This window comes from Nilaparvata lugens, chromosome 2 (genome assembly GCF_014356525.2).
Source record: "Nilaparvata lugens isolate BPH chromosome 2, ASM1435652v1, whole genome shotgun sequence".
Classification (NCBI taxonomy): Eukaryota; Metazoa; Arthropoda; class Insecta; order Hemiptera; family Delphacidae; genus Nilaparvata; species Nilaparvata lugens.
This window is the reverse complement of record NC_052505.1, coordinates 20,252,311-20,271,543: the sequence shown is the minus strand read 5'-3', so window position 1 is coordinate 20,271,543 and position 19,233 is coordinate 20,252,311. Positions and strand designations below refer to the sequence as shown.

The 19,233-nt window shown below is 34.9% G+C and overlaps 1 protein-coding gene across 5 annotated transcripts in view; it reads left to right on the top strand.

Annotated features, from left to right (window-relative positions):
• Positions 1 to 18,767, top strand: part of LOC111053516 (lachesin) — a 338,283-nt gene extending 319,516 nt beyond the window's left edge. For 4 of the 5 annotated variants that reach the window (XM_039420759.1, XM_039420758.1, XM_039420761.1 and 1 more), the window contains 2 exons: positions 6,071 to 6,241; positions 18,300 to 18,650. In XM_039420759.1, the coding sequence (XP_039276693.1) occupies positions 6,071 to 6,241; positions 18,300 to 18,535 (407 nt within the window). In that variant the 3' untranslated portion in view covers positions 18,536 to 18,650. Of the gene's footprint in view, positions 1 to 6,070; positions 6,242 to 18,299 lie in introns of all 5 variants that reach the window. The other variant, XM_039420756.1, reaches the window with a different exon arrangement.
• The last annotated feature ends 466 nt before the right edge of the window (positions 18,768 to 19,233 follow it).

The window sequence follows — 19,233 nt, the reverse complement described above, 5'->3', positions numbered from 1 at the left end:
CTAACGTTGACTTCATTCTAGTATTCTCGCATGACTGTTTAATAACGCTTGCCTGTTGGTTCCTGTTAATTTTCTGCAATCCCAGAACCAGATTCAGAGTGGAGCGTAGATTCAGAAAATCAATTAATTGAATCTAGATTTTCATTTATTGTATCAATACTTAATATCGGTGCATCGAGCTGTGCTCGTTACTTATTTATTGATAAACAGAACACAATTCTTCAAAATGATTGAGGAAGGACAAACAAGCACAGCCCAAAACTGTTTCTTTCCCGAATTTTGATTTATACACTATAAATGGTCCAAAAAGTGGGTAATGTTTCATACACTTGAATTCAGGTCCGATTTTCAGTCAAAATATTTGAAAACAGAAAAGTTCTAATTTAGATTTTTTACAAACCAAATTGAATAACAAAATAACACTCACTAATCACTTAAAACTGTAAAACTGTTTACTTTGAAAATAATTACAATATAATCTAATTTAGAATGATATACCATGTCATGTCAACAAATCAGATTATTTTGATCAAGTCGATTAAAATTTCTAGATAATACTTCTGGTGAGATGAGCTGATTGATTCAACAGTAATTTAGAGTGATAATCCATGTCAACAAATCAGATCATTTTAATAAAATTTCTAGATAATATTTCTCGCGAGATACAGTAAGCTGATTGAATGATTACACAGCTGATCTCCCACACAGGCACACGCATCTTCTGTTATCGACAGACGACGAGATTATCATCTGTACTTCCAAGGATGAATTATCCTTTCAATGTCCTTCAGCAAGTTTTCCCAAGGATGAGACATAGTGCAATCGAGTTTTTGTATCATAAACCTACTATGTTCCGAATTTCTTGAAAAACGTTAGAGCCGTTTTCGAGATCCGTTGAACATAAATAACCAGATATGAAAATAAAATAAACAGACATACATAAATTGCTCGCTCAATATAATAGGAGAATGTGCGAGATATTTGAAATAATAAACTCTGAGAATTTTTTAAAGTAGTTTCCATTATGAAATGACATGTATAGCTTTCGTACATGAAAAATTCATGATAAATTTAACGGGACGGATCTATCAAGTAGGAAGAGAGCGAAAATAATTCTGTAATGGATCACCAGGTTATCACATGCCAGAAATAAAAATTAGAATTGAAAAGGCCAGAGCTGCCTTTGTGAAAATGAGAAATCTACGTTCGGCTCGTGACTTGTCTCTTGAGGTTAGGACCCGTCTCTTGAGTTGCTATGTGTTCCCTGTTCTCTTGTATGGGTTGGAAGCATGAACACTAAATAGGGAATGTGAGACCGGACTCCAAGCATTTGAAATGTGGAGCTACCGGCGTATACTCCGTATATCGTGGACAGATAGAGTCACGAACGTAGAAGATCTCAGAAGAATCGGTAAGCAACTGGAGATTGTGCGTGACATTAAAATACGAGAGTTTGCATACCTTGGACACATTATGAGAGGACCCAAGTACATGATTCTGCACCTCATAATCCAAGGTATAATAGGTTGGTAAGCGCTCGGTGGGACGTGGAAGAATATCTCGGTTGAGAAACCTAAGGGGAGCGTTTAATTGCACAACCAATGACCTATTTAGAGCGGCTGTGAACAAGGTAAAAATTGCCGACCTCCGAAATGGAGACGGTACTTAGAGAAGAAAAAGGTGGGAATTGTGAGAATTGATTGATTGATTGATTGAGTACTATATTCATGTAGATTGCAATGTATACTGGCTTATACACTTATATAAAATAGCTTCCAATACAGAAAAAATATAGATGAATTTACATAATATAGACTATGAAAATAATTATTGGACTGTATATGATACGAAAAAAGCAATTTGTAAAAACTAAAGATAATATTGTTATGCATCTTCATAATTTGGCGGAGCTTTGGACATATCAATGTCTATTCTTCGGAAAGAATATTCAGAATATCCTTCCCACTAACTCTCTACCAAATAAGAGAGTGGTAGAGAAAAATACACCTCCAATGGTATCGTGTCGATTGCTGTCATTTGTAAAGTTTGCCGAATACGTTGTGTGAAGTTCACATAAAAGTTCTGTGCTGGAGTGGGACATTGAACGCAGGAAAGCGTCTCGCGTTTTTGATCAGAGCACTGAAACACTCACTCAGATTCCATTCATCTTTCCAGCTCTCTTTAGCAGGATAGAGATCTCTCATAACTCACCAACCACTACTCTTGACCCGCAACAATAATCGCTATTGTTATCCTGGATAACTATCGCAGTCCGATAACAGGTCTCTCTTTTTCTATTACTGTGTATACAAGTATAAATTGATCGAGCCTGGATAACTACATTCAGCTACCGGCAAAATAAATCATGTCTGCTAAATCTCACCCTGCTCAAAATACTTCGAAAAATTGAGCTTTCAAGTTTGTTATGGATTGAATATTTCAATCACTAGCAACAACTACCCGTTCATGGGAATCAGATTATCTATTACATATAATTCGATGGGAGGAGATTGAGGATATTATTCCCCCATTGTGTCTCAGGAACCTTCAAATTTCGATCCTTTCCATTATGAATGTAGAAGCATATAAGCAGCTGCAACTCAATTATTTATTCTTATGGCGTTTATCGGCAGAGAGATCCTTTCGGATGTTCTGCCTTGCCGTATTACTCAATGTCATTTCCTATCAACATTCACTTCGAATGGAATCGCAAGATTGCAACACGTAGTTCTTTCATCCTTCAAATGATTTTGAGTGGAATTGACTCTTAATTCTTTATCTTTCTCATCAGAGAGAAGAGGTTGTATTCCACTAGATGATGACAATTAAATGAATAATATTATAATCCAATTATTATTGTCTTGAGAAATACTAAACCACAGTTCGTCCGCAGAGATCTCTCCGTATGCAAAGATGACTATAGTCTGTACGGAATTACTATTCACTTGGGAGGAACATGCGCAACAGAGAAAGCATACAGCGGTAGGAATGAAGAGGCGTGATGTTGCCGAACCAGTCAGCGTTCTCTAACTTCTAGTGACTGTTCATATGCTCATGCTGTACAAGCAAAGTTTACTGTCAGAAAGCAGACAGACGACTGAGTCTAGTAGAAAAATTGGCATCTGCGTTTCTATCTATGATTCTATCCATCACTGTAATTGGCTGATCTCCCTCCATTTCTCTGCGCAGCATATTCCTCCAAATTAAAAGTAATTTTGTACGGACTATAGTCTTTGGGATTTGCCAGAATTTATTTTCCAGTTAGAATGTTTCAATAGAATAGTGAGGATCTCAACTTTTTGATCCATGAAAAACTGCTATGTCAACACTTGATGTCGATGAGCTTTGTTAAATGTAAGTATAACATGATTTGTAAGGCCAGTAACAATCAACTAGTGGGTAAATTATAACAAAGATAAGGGAAGACCTGAATGAATGGATAAATCTAGTTTATAATTTACTTTTCTCTTTGATAATGATCACATGTTTTTGGAAACTATGACATGTTGATAACATAAGAAGTGAATTCATTCTAAGTTATTCCGAACTCAAATATTATTATCTTGCTGGTTATTCCAGTTGGCGAAATATTTAGAGAAGCCTACGAATTTTGTTTCTTCATCACAAATTAAAAAATAATAATAATAATAAGAGATATCTTGCATCAATAGCATTTGTGGACAAATTATCACGAACAGGTTTTTCTCCTTTGTGACAGCAACATAGAATCGAATATTGATGCACTTTTGAAACATTATTTCAGCATTGGGAAATGCAACAGAGTCGAAATAATTATTGATGAGTAGTAGCATCGCGCACCATTTTCAGCAGTTGTTGAATGCTGGCTGATTATTTGATAATTATTGTTTGTCGGGTCAATATTGATACAAAAAGGCTGTTGACGACGGAGCAGTGTTGGAGTGGTAATGAGCCAATGGCACAATATTAATCAGTGGCGTACAAACTGTAGGATGCGCTATTGATTTTAGCCCAGAATGTTGGAGCCAGCAACTAACAAGTGGTGACCATTTGCATGATTTCAGCATCATTCCTGTGGCACCAGCACCTCCTCTTCGGTGTAGTCTTGACATCCCAGAACGCTACCATTCTCTCATCCTCTCTACACAACCCAGAACCCAACCATTATCCACCCTCACAACCCCCTTCATCCACTCAAACTTTCAACACATTACTTTCGCCCTCACCTCTCAGCAAATAACTCGATTCATCCATTTAGATTGAAAACTTTGCCAATTCACAAGGTGGTATCGTGTCAGCAATATTTAATAATATTTCTGAATAGCAGGTAACTAAAATAGCAGGATTTATTCTAAAACTTGACGAACTAAGAACTTGATGTCTTGGAGAGATCAAAATAGACCTATAACGATCCTCGGTTAATTAAGAATCTATATAAAAAATCTCAGTCGAGAAGATCAGACGTGATGATGCGTTTAACATAATTTTTCCATCCTCTACGTGTATAAGCAAGTTCTTTCCTTTAATATAGTATATATCACACTCATGTACTTTCCATCATATAGTTCTGTTTTTGCAAACATAATTTGACACCTAGCATGAGTTAGATGTTATCATAGATGATAGATACAAATGCTTCAGTATTATTGAAATTTTCTCCAGCAAACAGTACAGTTTTCAATGATCTATGGATGATTTGTCCATTCTATGATTGTGAATAAGCTGTCATTGAACAGGCCTTGATTCGATCCCAAAACATTTTGAAAGAGGAACAGTAGCTCTACAGTTAGGTCGACGTTAAAATGGCAGTGGAGGAAGATAGGGGAACAACGTTGCCGATCCTCTGTCTTGTCAATGTCGTCTATAGACGGTAGCTGATACAGGTTTATTGATGTAATATTGACTGTGCATTCTCGTTTGAAATAATCAATTATATTCTATCAAGAAAGATATTATATTTTCCAATGATTCCAATGATTTCATAAGTAAGATGGAATATTCTGTTGATTAATTATCAATTCTACTTTGTTGAGAAACGATCTGGCAACAGAGCAAAGCGAGAAAGAGATAGCACTATCTGTTGGATGATAGACAAGGGTAGCAATACCGTTGCCAAGCAAACACTGTCATTATAACGTGGGCCTCACTATAGCATAGATTTAATCATAGATGAAAGACACAGATGATGTTTCAGTATTGAAATTTTCTCCAGCAAACAGTAGGTCCACCGTTTTCAATGATCTATGACTCCTCCTTACTAAGATTGTGAATATTTTGTCATTTGTAAAAAGCCTTGATTTGATCTCAAAACATTTTTGAAAGAGGAACAGTAGCTCAGATTAATTCATATAAATTTGACAAAATTTTCTTCTGACAGGTGATTATCGATTTATCTATATATATATAAAAGCGAAATGGCACTCACTCACTGACTGACTCACTCACTCACTCACTCGCATAACTAAAAATCTACCGGACCAAAAACGTTCAAATTTGGTAGGTATGTTCAGTTGGCCCTTTAGAGGCGCACTAAGAAATCTTTTGGCAATATTTTAACTCTAAGGGTTCTTTTTAAGGGTTTGAAGTTGGTCTTTTAGCATGTATATTCTTCTTCTCCCAATCTCTTAATTATAATTGAAATTTCCATATCATATGTTACTATAGAACTATAATCTAGATACCTCTTCGATACAGTTGTTAACTGGCAACTAAATTAATAATTTAGTCAGGTTGGCATTAAGTTGAGTTGACTTTGTTAGGTTGGCACCAAGTTGAAGATTTGAATGCATTTATCGCGGAAAAATTGATTGGGCACTGCTACTTCAATCCTGGAAATATTATATTACTAGCAGTCAGGCTCACTTCGCTCGCCATATCCGTTTAGCCAGACGTGTAGTCTGGATCCCCGACTGGATCGTCCAGATAAAAATGCTCAAAAATGCTCGCTTCGCTCGCCTGCTGATCTTATTCTTGGACGATCCAGTCGGGGTCCAGGGGGCGGAGCCCCCTGGCTAGACGGATATGGCAAGCGAAGCGAGCGTGACGGCTAGTTGATTATAAATTAGAATTTTATGACATTTTCTGTTGACAGGTGAAATGATCATCAGCAATGAGAAGTATGAGATGACAGAGGCGTCGAACTCTTACTACAGTGTGCAGATGAGCTTAACAATCAGACACCTGGACAAGTCTGATTTGGGTGGCTATAAATGCATATCGAAAAACTCAATTGGTGACGCTGAGGGGAACATACGCCTCTATGGTAAGTGCTATTATTCATTTCATATTTCATGATGTTTTAAATCTATTTCCATTTTCTATGGTGTTTTAATACTCCCAAATTTTTTATCTCATATATATTTTTGGACGAAAATTGAACTTTAACTTTCAGCCGTGAGAACATAACCTATGTTTGGACTTATTCTTCCCTCCCGGCGCGGGAGGGAAGAATCTCAATGGCTCTGCTCTATGTGTAATTTGAGGCAAAGAGAAGACAAAAAGCATTTCCTAGGGGTATGTCCTGTTTTAGTGGGGTTACGTAAAATGTTCCTGGGGGAGAATGTATTAAATGATATAGAGATGATGGCAGTTAGTATTAGAAATAAATGATTAGGGAGTTTAATTATTAAGTATAAAAAGGAAAATTACTGAGGCATTATAGTAGTATTTATTTCATTTTGTTCAGCTTTATTGATGTATTTGTTCTTTATGTAGCAGGTTCTTTTTTTTGTTTGTTTGGTTTCCAATAATAATTGTTTTCACAAAATTTCGAATTTCTTTTGTTTTTGTAGAATGGGCCTACCAACTCTGGCAGACAACCTTTATGGTTATGTCAAGTTTTTTGTCTCATGTTTTTTATTTAGCACAATCATTATCTTAATTATATAATTTTTAATTGTTTATTTTGTAACATGATTGTAGTCTTATTATTTTTATTTATATTGAATAAAGGCATTTTCTCTCTCTCTCTCTCTCTCTCTCTCTCTCTCTCTCTCTCTCTTCCTCTCTCTGGACTTATTATAGTATCAACATTTGAGAATAGAATAGTTTTGGGCAATGCGCCAATGCCTGTTATTCTTTCCCAATCATATTCATATGATTTGCAAATGAATCGGCCTGAGGAGAAAGGGAAAATGTCAAAATTTTTCATTTTTTTATGGTTGAAATGAGTTGTTCACTGTGGGATACATCGATTGGAGTTGAAAGGGAACATGTCAGCATTCTCTTTATAGGAGAAACAGATATCGTATTTTTGCTGTACTGAAGTGAAAGGGAACTATAGTCATGACACACATGTTCCTTTTCAACGCCGAACATTCGGAAATTAGCTGTTTGTCAGTTGTGATTTTTATGCTATTGTTAGGTTATCTTTGATTCACGCGTTGCTTTGTGGTTAGATTGCTTTCGGTTGAGGTGTTTACAGTAAAAGTTGAAGAGTGATAATTTATAATATCATCATGAGCAATAGGAAGTTAACAAGATACTCAATTTTAAGGGGTGAATCTTATATAGTTGTTATACTGGATTTGAATTGCTGTCTTAAAAGAGTTTGCACCCCAATGACAAAAAACAATCTTGAAATTATCAATACTTTTATCTGTATTCAGTTTCTTCTCTTTCCTGAAAAATTCTGATTTTTGACATGTTCCCTTTCTCTTCAGACCGATTTAATTATTGTATCCACAGATTAATAAATAAATTAATTCACTATTACTGGAGGATTAAGTTTGTGGCCTCGATTCATTCAATCCAATACATTTCAACTCATTCTCACAATTCAATTCGCATCTCAATTCCCTTTGAAATTCATGAATATTATGAAGTCTTGCATGCATATTTTGGAGTTGTTTCAGTATTTTACTATACGATTCTATATTAAACATTTCAGCACCTTTCCCAAAAAATGATTTTTATTGAAGCGATTGAAGTCTAGTCTTGCAGACTATGGTGAGGTTTACGTTATAAAATCATTGGAAATGATTGGTACGCAATGTTGCCACTTTTCCGTTTCCAGCGCTATGTATATTGCATAGCTGTGAATCAAGTTATAACGGTGTTTCTTTATTTGATCTGATATACATAGTTGGTTCTTGGTCAATTATACATCAAATATGGAATAATAATCATTTCTGATTGATAATGCGTTTTCATGATAATCGAGATTGGAATTTTGGTAATTCATTAAATTTAATTGTAGCCTGTGAACGATTTGGCAGCTGTGCAGAGGTAGAGAAGGGTAGATAGATCTGCTTTGTATAATGACTGATAGAAATTAATGAAAACAATATGAAAACTTGTAGTACCCTTTATTATTAAAAACTTTGAAATATTTTATCAACTAGTTTCGACCATTGGTCATTTTCAAGTTTCCAGTTTTAATGACAGATACGGTAGCAAACCAATGGTGCTGAATTTATAACGTGAATTTTACGTTAGGGCTTTAAGCCCTACTATAAGCCTGTTTTTCCTTATCCAATCATTTCATGATTAAGTTGTTTTGTCATTGTTGAATAAATAAATAAAAAGATGAATAAATAGATGGATAAATTGATAAAAAGATAAATAAATAGATGAATTTGACGAAATGTGATGGTAATATTTTACCATGGACCATTCATAAAGTTATGCAGCATCCATCCCAAATCATTGATCCTTGAATCTTATTGAAAACATGTTAGACAAGGAATGATCCCTCCGAAATACAATTTACAAGTGAGATATTCTGAATACAGAATAGGATTATTTGATTGGTCATTGCTAGTGAAGGGTGAATTCTGAAACTCCACTGAAGTGATGATAATAAATTATCCATAGTGCTCGGTTACTCGACTGAATTGAATTCTACTTATCTTTCGAAGATCATCCAAGTCTGAAATGACGCTTCATACGATCTCCAGGATTTTCAGTATACGATTATTACTTGGATATAGAAAAGATAGGATAAGAAGATATCCCATGGTGTTCATTTTTTAAATTTGACTGTTGACCCAAGCCGATAGTCGTAGTAGTTCGTTTTCGTGAAGCTATGTGAGGCTGATGGCCTCTGACACTGTGCCATTCTTACACTTTCGCCCAGCCAAAGCAGTGAGAATAGATATTAGTCGACAGTTATTTATTTTTTTATAATTATGCAAATACAATACATGTTATCGGTTTGAGTTGAAAAAAAAAATCGGCTTGAAATTTCGAACGTAAATGACATAATATTCCATCGGATATCTACTTTTTCTCTATAGCATTACCCACACAGAATCTCGAATCTCATCCAGAGAATTACGAGAATGTGTGGATTCTATTTTGAGTTCAATTTTTCATGAGTGGCAGAACTTTATCAAATTCAGTCGATATGAGCTGAAGTAGACAAGCTGCTTCCCTGGTTGAGTGAGTGAAATGAAATTAGTGAAGGGAGATCCTGATGAACAGAGATAGGGAAGGAGGTGAATGAGTAAGTTAGAAGTGTCATAACACGGTCATGGTTTGCTGGGAGGAAACTCCCAGGTACCTCCTAATACCAGACCTGGCAGACAAGCTAATATTTGCTCTGCTGTTGACTTTCGGCTCTCGACCTGCCCAACTCAAACTTAGAACAATAATAAAGGATGTTCATATTCCAGCATGTACAATATTATTGTTCTTCGGTTGTATTTCTCGTTACAACGTCTCCTGGAATGTTCATCTCTCTGACGCATTTCCATACTTGGTTGGGTTTCAAACTTTCCAAGATAAACATAACAGAACTTTGATCTATCACTTGATGTTTCCCCTACATCTTCTCGCTAATTCACCACATATCATCACATTATTCCTGTGATATTTATTGCTAGGCAGGGGTGCCCACAAGGGGGGGGGGCATGGCGCAATTTGCGCCATCAACATTTTTGGGGGGGGCATGATTTTTTGTATATTTTATGTCAACATTTTGAATTATGATTAAAAAATCAAGGTATTAAATAGAGATATCCTAATGTAGTTAATTTCTCCCACCTTTACAATGTTATATTATGCTAAGTGTAACTCAATATAAAGCATAAGCACAATTGATAATATTTTGTATGCAGGAATTTTAGTAATTTTAAGCCTATGAGTTTGAAGGTGAATCTTTGACAAAAATAAATTATAACTTCATCATCCACTATTATTCTGATTTCCTTTGCTTCATTTTAATTTTTAATGGTCCTGTGTTTGAGTTTCCTTGCTGTTGCAAGAAATATGCGATATTTTTCTCATTTTCACAGTCTCGACAGTTTTTCGATATAAACAGTAATGCAATATAAATTTAGGGTACCTCAGCTTATAGAGCATGAAATTTTCTCTCATTTAAGACCAATCGCAAGTTTCTATCATGCATTGTACTCATTTTAGAGACTCTTAATTAACAGTAAAATCGCAAAAAAATGAGAGAATAAAGATCATCATTCAATTGGCTGTAACTTTTGAACGGTATTGAAAACAAAAGTATATTTCATGGGAGTGAAAAGAGGAGAAAATTCATCACAACCTCGACCACTTTTTGGATTTTGCATCTGAAGTGTTCCACAAGATACGCAACGTTGCATATGCGAGACTGTGAGAATGGGGAAAATATCACAAATTTCTCGAACATTCAAAGTTGCGTATCTTGTGGAACACTTCAGATATAAAATCCAAAAAGTAGTCCTGCGCGACCACTCAATTCATTGGAAATTTATTATCTTTAATATTATATAGAGAATGCTTTTTCTCGAAAAATTCAAGGTTGTCGAGATTAAATGGAAAACTTGAAAAAATCGAAAATTTTGGGGTGAAGTCGCCTTCTGGTGTGTCAGCAAATTTCAGATTAGAATTCAGCGCCCCAAAAATATATAGAACCATCGAAAAAAATTATTTCGGGGCTGTTTCCTGAAAAACGACCATTTGACTGGACTATAAGTTGTTATCATATTATAATAGCGAGTAATTTATGTATATCTGTTTATATTTTTCTATTTCTATATCTGGTTATCTGGCTATCTGGTTATTTATGTTCAACGGATCTCGGAAACGGCTCTAACGATTTTCACGAAATTCGGAATATAGTAGATTTATGATATCAAAATTCGATTGCACTAGGTCTCATCCCTGAGAAAACTCTCTGAAGAGGATAATTCATCCTTGGAAAAACAGATGATGATCTCGTCTGTGAATAAATCACAGACGAAATATATTTTTCGTAGTGAATAAATCAAAATTCGGGTAAGTAACAATTTTGGGCTGTGTCTGTTAGTACTTCCCCAATCATTTTAAAGAAATGATTATCAATGAAATAAATCTGTTTATCAATAAATAAATAACGAGCAAAGCTCGGTGCCCCGATATTTGGTATTAATAGATAGAATTTACAAAATGTACTTGTTCAGATGATATCTTTATTCCAAAAACCAAACCATTTAAAGATACATTTTGTTCGACTTGTGTTATTTACTCCTGTAATGTTAAAAAGTAAATACTACCAACAACACAACATCAGTGACAACCTATTCCAATTCATGATAAATATCGGGGCACCGAGCTCCGCTCTAGAGTACCTACAAAAGTATATAAAAAATATTACGAAAGAAGAAATTATAATAAAGTAGTTCATACAGAAAGGTTCTATCTAATCACAGTGGATTGAGATTAATTCGCAGAGGAATGCAAAAATTTCTCTCACAAAAGCATGTTAAATTTTAATCCTGATTCATGTCACGTGAATCAAATCACAGAAGACAATCTCAAAAAGATAGCTTATCCGATTGGTTCTACTGGAATTAATCAGGATTAAAATTTAACCGGCTTTTGTACAACTGGCTCAATCACTTCCTTCATCAACAGACGCCGAAATTATCACCTGTTTTTTCAAGGATGAATAAATTTTTTTAATTTCCTTCAGCGAGTTTCCCCAGGGATGAGACCTAGTGTAATCGAATTTTCATATTATAAACCTACTATGTTCTGAATTTCGTGAGAATCGTTAGAGCCGTTTTCGAGATCCGGTGAAATACAAACATATAAACATCTAAAAATTTAAACATCAAAACATCTAAACAGTAATTGCTCGTTTAATAGTATAGGATTTAGAATACCTAAACTTGCCGACATTATAAAATATTGTATGAATAAAATAGTTCCAAATTTGTATGAATGTTTACAAAGATTGTTATGCAATATTCTTTTGCAATAAAGAATTATCAATGATATTATTATTCAACTTTTTATAAATAACCTTAACATTTAAAAAGCAAAGCCTCCCTTACTTATCTTTTAATATCCTATTAGAATATGTGTCATGTAGTTTTTCCTGATGTAATGAAGTTCTTTCTAGTCCTCCCGAACAAGAACGGGTGCACTGCTAGTCTCAAAAATAATATCAAAAAGATACTTTATTTCTATTTTAAAGAGATAAGAAACGATGGTATATATTTTTACAATATTATGAAAACAGAAAGAATTCCTCACAAGACCAAATGTAAATAATGTCCTTTGGAAGATTCGAATGTAGAGGTGCGTACAGATATACGCGCCGCGAACATGAGCAATTCACTTTTAATCAGCTGATTATATCTGTATTTTTACAGAAACGGTAATATACAGATATAAAAAGCTTGGCATCAGCTGATTAAAAGTGAATTGCTCATGTTCGCGGCGCGTATATCTGTAAGCACCTTAAGATGTGAATTTTATTGTCATACACTCACTAATGTTAAAAACTAAAGAGTTGGGAGTTGGGGTACTTTGGGGGGGGGGGTCATTACACATGGATTGGGGGGGGCATTACACTTGAATTGGGGGGGGGCATGCGCCATTGGCCTTGGGGGGGCTGGGCACCCCTGTTGCTAGGAACAGACTCAATCTAATATTATCATTATAGACCTTCAAGGATCAATCAAATTTTATTATTGTTTTGATCTAAACGGTTTTTTATGGAATCTAGGTTGAATACACTGAAAATAATCGCGAACTTCCAATATTTGTCAACAAAACTCAGAACATGAATATTTGAATTACTATTTATATATTTATTCTGAATTTATGAGAAAAAGCTGTATTCTTAACTTTGAGAGAACAATGTCAAATATTGAGTGAGATTTTTTCAAACTAGCAAAATCAACGGAATAGAATTCAAAAGACGTTTTTTCCTTATTAACATTTAAATATCAGATTGTAATTGGCTTATTGCAGCTCTTGAATATACTACTTATACTTGAATATAGTCTACAAATAAGTCAATACACACACTAGCACCACTTCTTCTTTTATTGTCTCATTCTTCTGTTGCCGTAGTCGAGTGGATCAGATGCTGGCTTTATGACTCAGAGGCCCGGGTTCAAATCCCGGCCCGGGCAAGATATTTATCTCGGGCCACTCCCGTGTTTCGGATGGACACGTTAAGCCGTCGGTCCCGGCTGCCTAAAAAGCAGTCGTTAGGTCATGTCAGAGGCCCTGAAATTGATCAGTTGCGACCTGAAAACTCTGACACCAGACCTGAGCCAGCCAGGTCACTCGATATTATTATTATGTCTCATTCTTCTTAATTAATTAAAAAAATTGAGGTAAAAGAAGGTCTGTACTGTCAATAGCGTTATTCACTCGCGTTAATCACTGTTCGGTATCGAGAGAAAGCTTGAAATCGCTGCGGCTTAATGCCACCCTTAACTTGGCAGACCTACACATATCGTGATGGGATGATTTTTTTTTCTTTGAATAATCTATTATAGATGTCCTTGATGAGATAAAACTATTTTTTTGAAAAAAAAATCATAAGAAAAAAAGTTATGATATGTATCATATGTGATACAATGCCAAGTACCTTGTACCTCAACTTATAATTTGTATGTATTACATGTGATACATTACCAAGTATGCAGCATCTAAGGTTCTAATGCTCATGTATAATTCTTGATACTCTACCTGGTCATCAAATTCATAAACTTTTTGAAATAGTTATCTTAATTTTTCATGAATATTGTTCTACAATAATCATGATTTTCTTATCAATTCCTTGGGCCTGTTTCATAAAAAATTACAAACCAAATAATTACATTAGTAATTCCATAGACAAACATAATAATACCTAATACTAAATACTAGTATTATTACCATAGTAACTTGGTTTATGGTTATAATTCTGATAATGCAGAGATATTTTTACTATCTTCTAATAACAAATAAATTTTTATTGTGAATTTCCAAAAATTCAAGTTGCAAGCTACGATATACAGGGTATTGGAAAAATAATATGCAATTTAGAAATCAAAATATACATTTAATTGCTAGCATATACTAAGTGGTAATGCTGTGAATTATTTAGTAAAATAGTAATGAAGAAATATAAAAATTATAGACACTTGTAGAATTATTTACTCAGCTTAGAAGTATGTAATCAAAGTCTTATAGTGTTATCTAATCTAATTTCTTATTATTTCATATTACTGTGCTCACCTTGCACACTCTCACAATAATTTATTTCGTATCTCCCCCTCTCTTATTATGCCATTGAAAAATCAAGATACATTTATTGGGTAACAGTCATATAGTGAACTAAGTGCTAATGATGTAAATTACATAGTAATAGTAATGAAAAAAAATAAAAATGTTTATAGAATTATTTACATACTAAGTAAGCAAAGCCTTATAATCTAAAACCTTATAATCTAGTCTGCTATTTACAGTACAATAGTACATTACTGTAGGGTACCAATCTTATACAATTACTTACATCTACTTTCCTGTATTTCCTTTTTCCTTATGGAATAGTAGAAAACAATTCCTCTCACCAGTGAAGCACAAACGAAGTTGACATTTTGTGCACATAGCATTTGTTTGTCCCGTGGGGCAGTGCATACATCGTCCCCTTTTACCGAAAATTGGAAAATGATCTGTACAATCATATCGCACATCTGGTGAAGGCCTAAGAGTTTTGGGAGTCTTGATGATTTTTTCGGGCCGTGGTACTTGCTCTACTTTTGCAGTTCTCTTGCGTCTGCCATAAAGCAACAAGCTTTGAGCAATAATTGAAGTTCGAAATTCCTTCAAAATAACATGCTTTCCGCCTATTTTCAGCAGACCATGATATCTCCTAGAAAGCAGCCAAGAATTATTCACACTAATATCTAATAGCTGTGAAAATATCCCCAAATACCACTTATGCGATCTTAGACCTGTACGATAGAGAGCTACCAGCATATCGGGTAGGTCAACTCCTCCCATGTGCTGATTGTAGTCTTTTACAATTTGTGGACATGGTACCTCAACGCGTTTTTTTTTTGCTCAGTTGAGTAACGTGATATTTTACTGACTGGCTCAGTAGCAATGTAAGTGCTACATAAATGCACAGGTTTATTATCATACCATTTTACAATGGAGACATTCTCCTCATTGTCTACACGGTAATCAAATGAACCTCGGCCCTTTTTTTCAATTCCTTGTCAGATAAAAGCTCACAACCTCGAAGGCGATTAGTTCGAATTGTTCCTAAGCTAAAAATTCTCAACTCATATCGCAAGTAGTGCATTAACTCAAGAGATGTAAAAAAATTGTCAAAGTACACAACAGATCCTGGCATATTGTGAATACTTTGACAAAGTGCAACTACTATTTTAGCACCAAAACCAAGTTGCTGCACCTCATCTGTGAACACATTATTCCTAAATGTATCATCCCCACCATATATAATAAAGTCATGTATTATACCAGAGATGCCGGCTCTGACATACAATTTGAATCCCCACTTTGTTGGCTTATTCTTCATGTACTGGCGTCTAGAGCCAGCACGGGTACCCTTATAGGGGATCATCATTTCATCAATAGAGTTTTTTTTCTCCTGCTCTAATGAAACGCATTTTTGTCTTAGGTGCTCTAGTACAGGTCTAATCTTGTAATAACGATCATCATTCATGTGTTCATTATTAGCAAAATGTAAAAACCTCCTAATACTTTGGTATCGTTTCAATGGCATTATATTGGCTATTTTATCAAATCTGAGATTACCTGACCAGTAATCGGTATAGCTGGGCATTTGGACAACCCCCATAAGTAACTCTATGGCCAGAAAATCCATTATATCATACTTATTTATACCTAGACATTTACCGGACTCTTGTGTAGAGTATAAAATTAGTATTCTCTACTATCAAATCAATAAGAGCATGATCAAAGAAATATTTAAAATATTGATACAGTGTCTCATGTCTCTCAGGATGTGTGAACTCAGGATCAGTAATGGCTGCTTCACCTTCAAAGTGTGTTTTTTTCCACCTGAAATGAACAGTAAATTTTCCAAATTAATCCAATTTGTTTTATTAGTAAAATTCTCAGAAAAAAACAATAATATTATACACATGAACAATAACTTGTATTGCAGAAATATTATTGATTGTTCTTTTTATTAGTCAAACAAGGCTGCTTCTACATTACAAGTGAATGGCCAAGTATATAATAGTACAATATTATTGTTTCCACTGCAGTTCAAAAAAAATATATATATATATATATCAACAGCAAAGAAAATAATGTTGAGTGTTGTATTGATAATTCTTTTTTTGTACTCACTTGAATTGTTTTTGAGTCAGTTTCTTTGCTGTCTTTGGATGAGATATCCTTTTCTGCAAATGTGTCCTTCCCTCCTTGGAAGTCCTTCCAATGGATGATGCACGTGTTGTTCTGGAAGGCGGAGTCGTGATTCTGGACACTCCAGGTTGTTGTTCGTCTCTATCAACAGATGGTGATGGTTGCTCACTTTTATTACTGGACTGTTGTTCATCTGTGACAACAGATAATGGTGATTGTACTGTTGTAGCAGGTGAATTGCAGGATACTCCAGGAAGCGCACTATGCATCATTTCAGCAGTTGGAGATGAGCCTGTACCTGATTGATTCACATCCAATGTCCATATCTCCATAGGAGCATCTGAAATGTCTTCAAATATGAGCTGTTCATCAACTGGGTCAAGGATGGTGAGACTACTGTGCTCTTCTAAATTCTTTTGTGGACCATCAGCCAATGTTGTTTCATCATCAGATGATTCTTCTGCCTCTGAATCAGCAAATGCTTTTGGAACAAGAGACATTATATAGTCTACTCTCCTTTCTGGAATCTGGAACAAAAAAAATGGATTTTATTAGGCTAATTTCTATTATAAAACAATATTAATTGAGTCTATTCTATCCATACTGTATCAACAACGTATTGCCATGCATGGAAATTATTATGCAAAATGTCAATACAATAAGACTAAACTAACTAGGATTGGGTGGCTCAGCTCGTAACAGTGTCTATCTAGAATAAATCATCGTCAGCAACATCTAGAATAAATTGTAACATGAATGAACACATTATGATATTATAATTGAGTGAATTCTAATACAAGTTATAATTTATTTTGGTTGTAGATTAGTTTTCCTTTAAATATTCAAGCTATATAGAACTGAGCAATGTATTATCAGTGATACATAGCAATAAGAAAGTGATCATCTATGAGTCGAGCAGTGTATCAAATGTGATACTATGCTTGAAGGAGTTATGTGTCTCATCTCTTGGCAATGTATTACTGGTGATACGATAATTTCAATCTTCAAAAAATGATACTAAAATCAATTGAAGTTTTTATTTAAACATATGTATACAATCTCTGTCATTTGTAGATCAAATTCTGATCAATTAAACTTGAAATAAAACGTGTAACTAATGAAATTTAAAATAATTTACCTTGTCACGCAACACGTTTTTCCGCTTGGCAGACATTTTTGTTGACACTGAAGCTTCCAGCAAGCTCTGTTGTTTATAACAAACACTAACAGATGGCAGCACTATCCCACTGAGTAGAGAAACGTATTACATATGATACTGTGCCAGCTCCCAAATGAAATACCGTACAGAAAAAAATAAAAAAAATATTGAAAGCAACGTATTATATTTGATACGTTGTCAAGTTAAGGGCCCTTCAAGCCCCAGTCAAGCCCCTTCTTGTGACTGAAATATAGATCTGTTTCAGAACATTTTCTGGCTCCAAATATCTATCGGTTTTACAGAATATTATGTTCTGTTTTTATCGATCTGTTCCAGAAATACAGCTGCCGAGACGTTCGACTCTACCAAAATCTGTTTCAGAACATTTTCTGATTCTAAACATTTTCTGTGACTGTTGAATATTAAAGATCGGTTTTGCCATTGGCCTGTTTCAGAAATGGAGCTGCCGAAACATTCGAAGCCCAAGCATCAGAATATCCAGAAGTTCGACCAGAACTACCAGAATATCGATTCGTTTTATTACATTTTCTGTTTCTATCGAATTAAAACGTAATGTTTTTCTATCGACTTGTTACAGAAATGGAGCTGCCAAAACATTCTAAGCCCGCTCTCGGCGACGATGAGAACGAACTACTAGAACCAGGCCAGCACCTGCCAACGGGACAACAGGGCTCGCTGCGGGAGTCGGACGGGACCGAGACGGGACGTGACGTCACCAGAAACGGCCAGTCGAGTGACGCCGCTCGTCTGTATCCAATCCACTTGACGACTGCTCTTCTGTTGCCACTTTCAACATTCTACGTTGCGCTGTGATCAGCTTATCTACATGAATACTGTTGTATCGAATCAAGCATTGTACATATCAAGTATTGCCGGTGTAGAACTTTTAATACAGATCACTCTCCTTGATATATAATTTCGGGGCACCGAGCTTCGCTCGTTATTTATTTAATGATAAACGGAGCACAATTATTCAAAATGATTGGGGAAGGACAAACAGGCACAGCCCAAAACTGCTTCTTCCCCGAATTTTGATTTATACACTATAAATGGTCCAAAAAGTAGGTTATGTTTAATATACTTGAATTCAGGTCCAATTTTCAGTTAAAATATTTAAAAACAGAAAAGTTATAATTTAGATTGTTTACAAACCAAATTGAATAACAAAATAACACTCACTAATCACTTAAAACTGTAAAATAATGATTAAATTTGAATATTATGATATACTCTAATTTAGAGTGATTAACTATGTCATGTCAACAAATCAGATTATTTTGATAGAGTCTATTAAAATTTCTAGATAATGTTTCTCGCGAGATACGGTAAGCTGTTTGAATGATTACACAGCTGATCTCCCACACAGGCACACGCATCTTCTGTTATTGACAGACGACGAAATCTGTTCTTCTAAGGATGAATCATCCTATCAATATCCTTCATCGAGATTTTCCAGGGATGAGACCTTGTGCAATCGAATCTTTATATTATAAATCTACTATGTTCTGAAT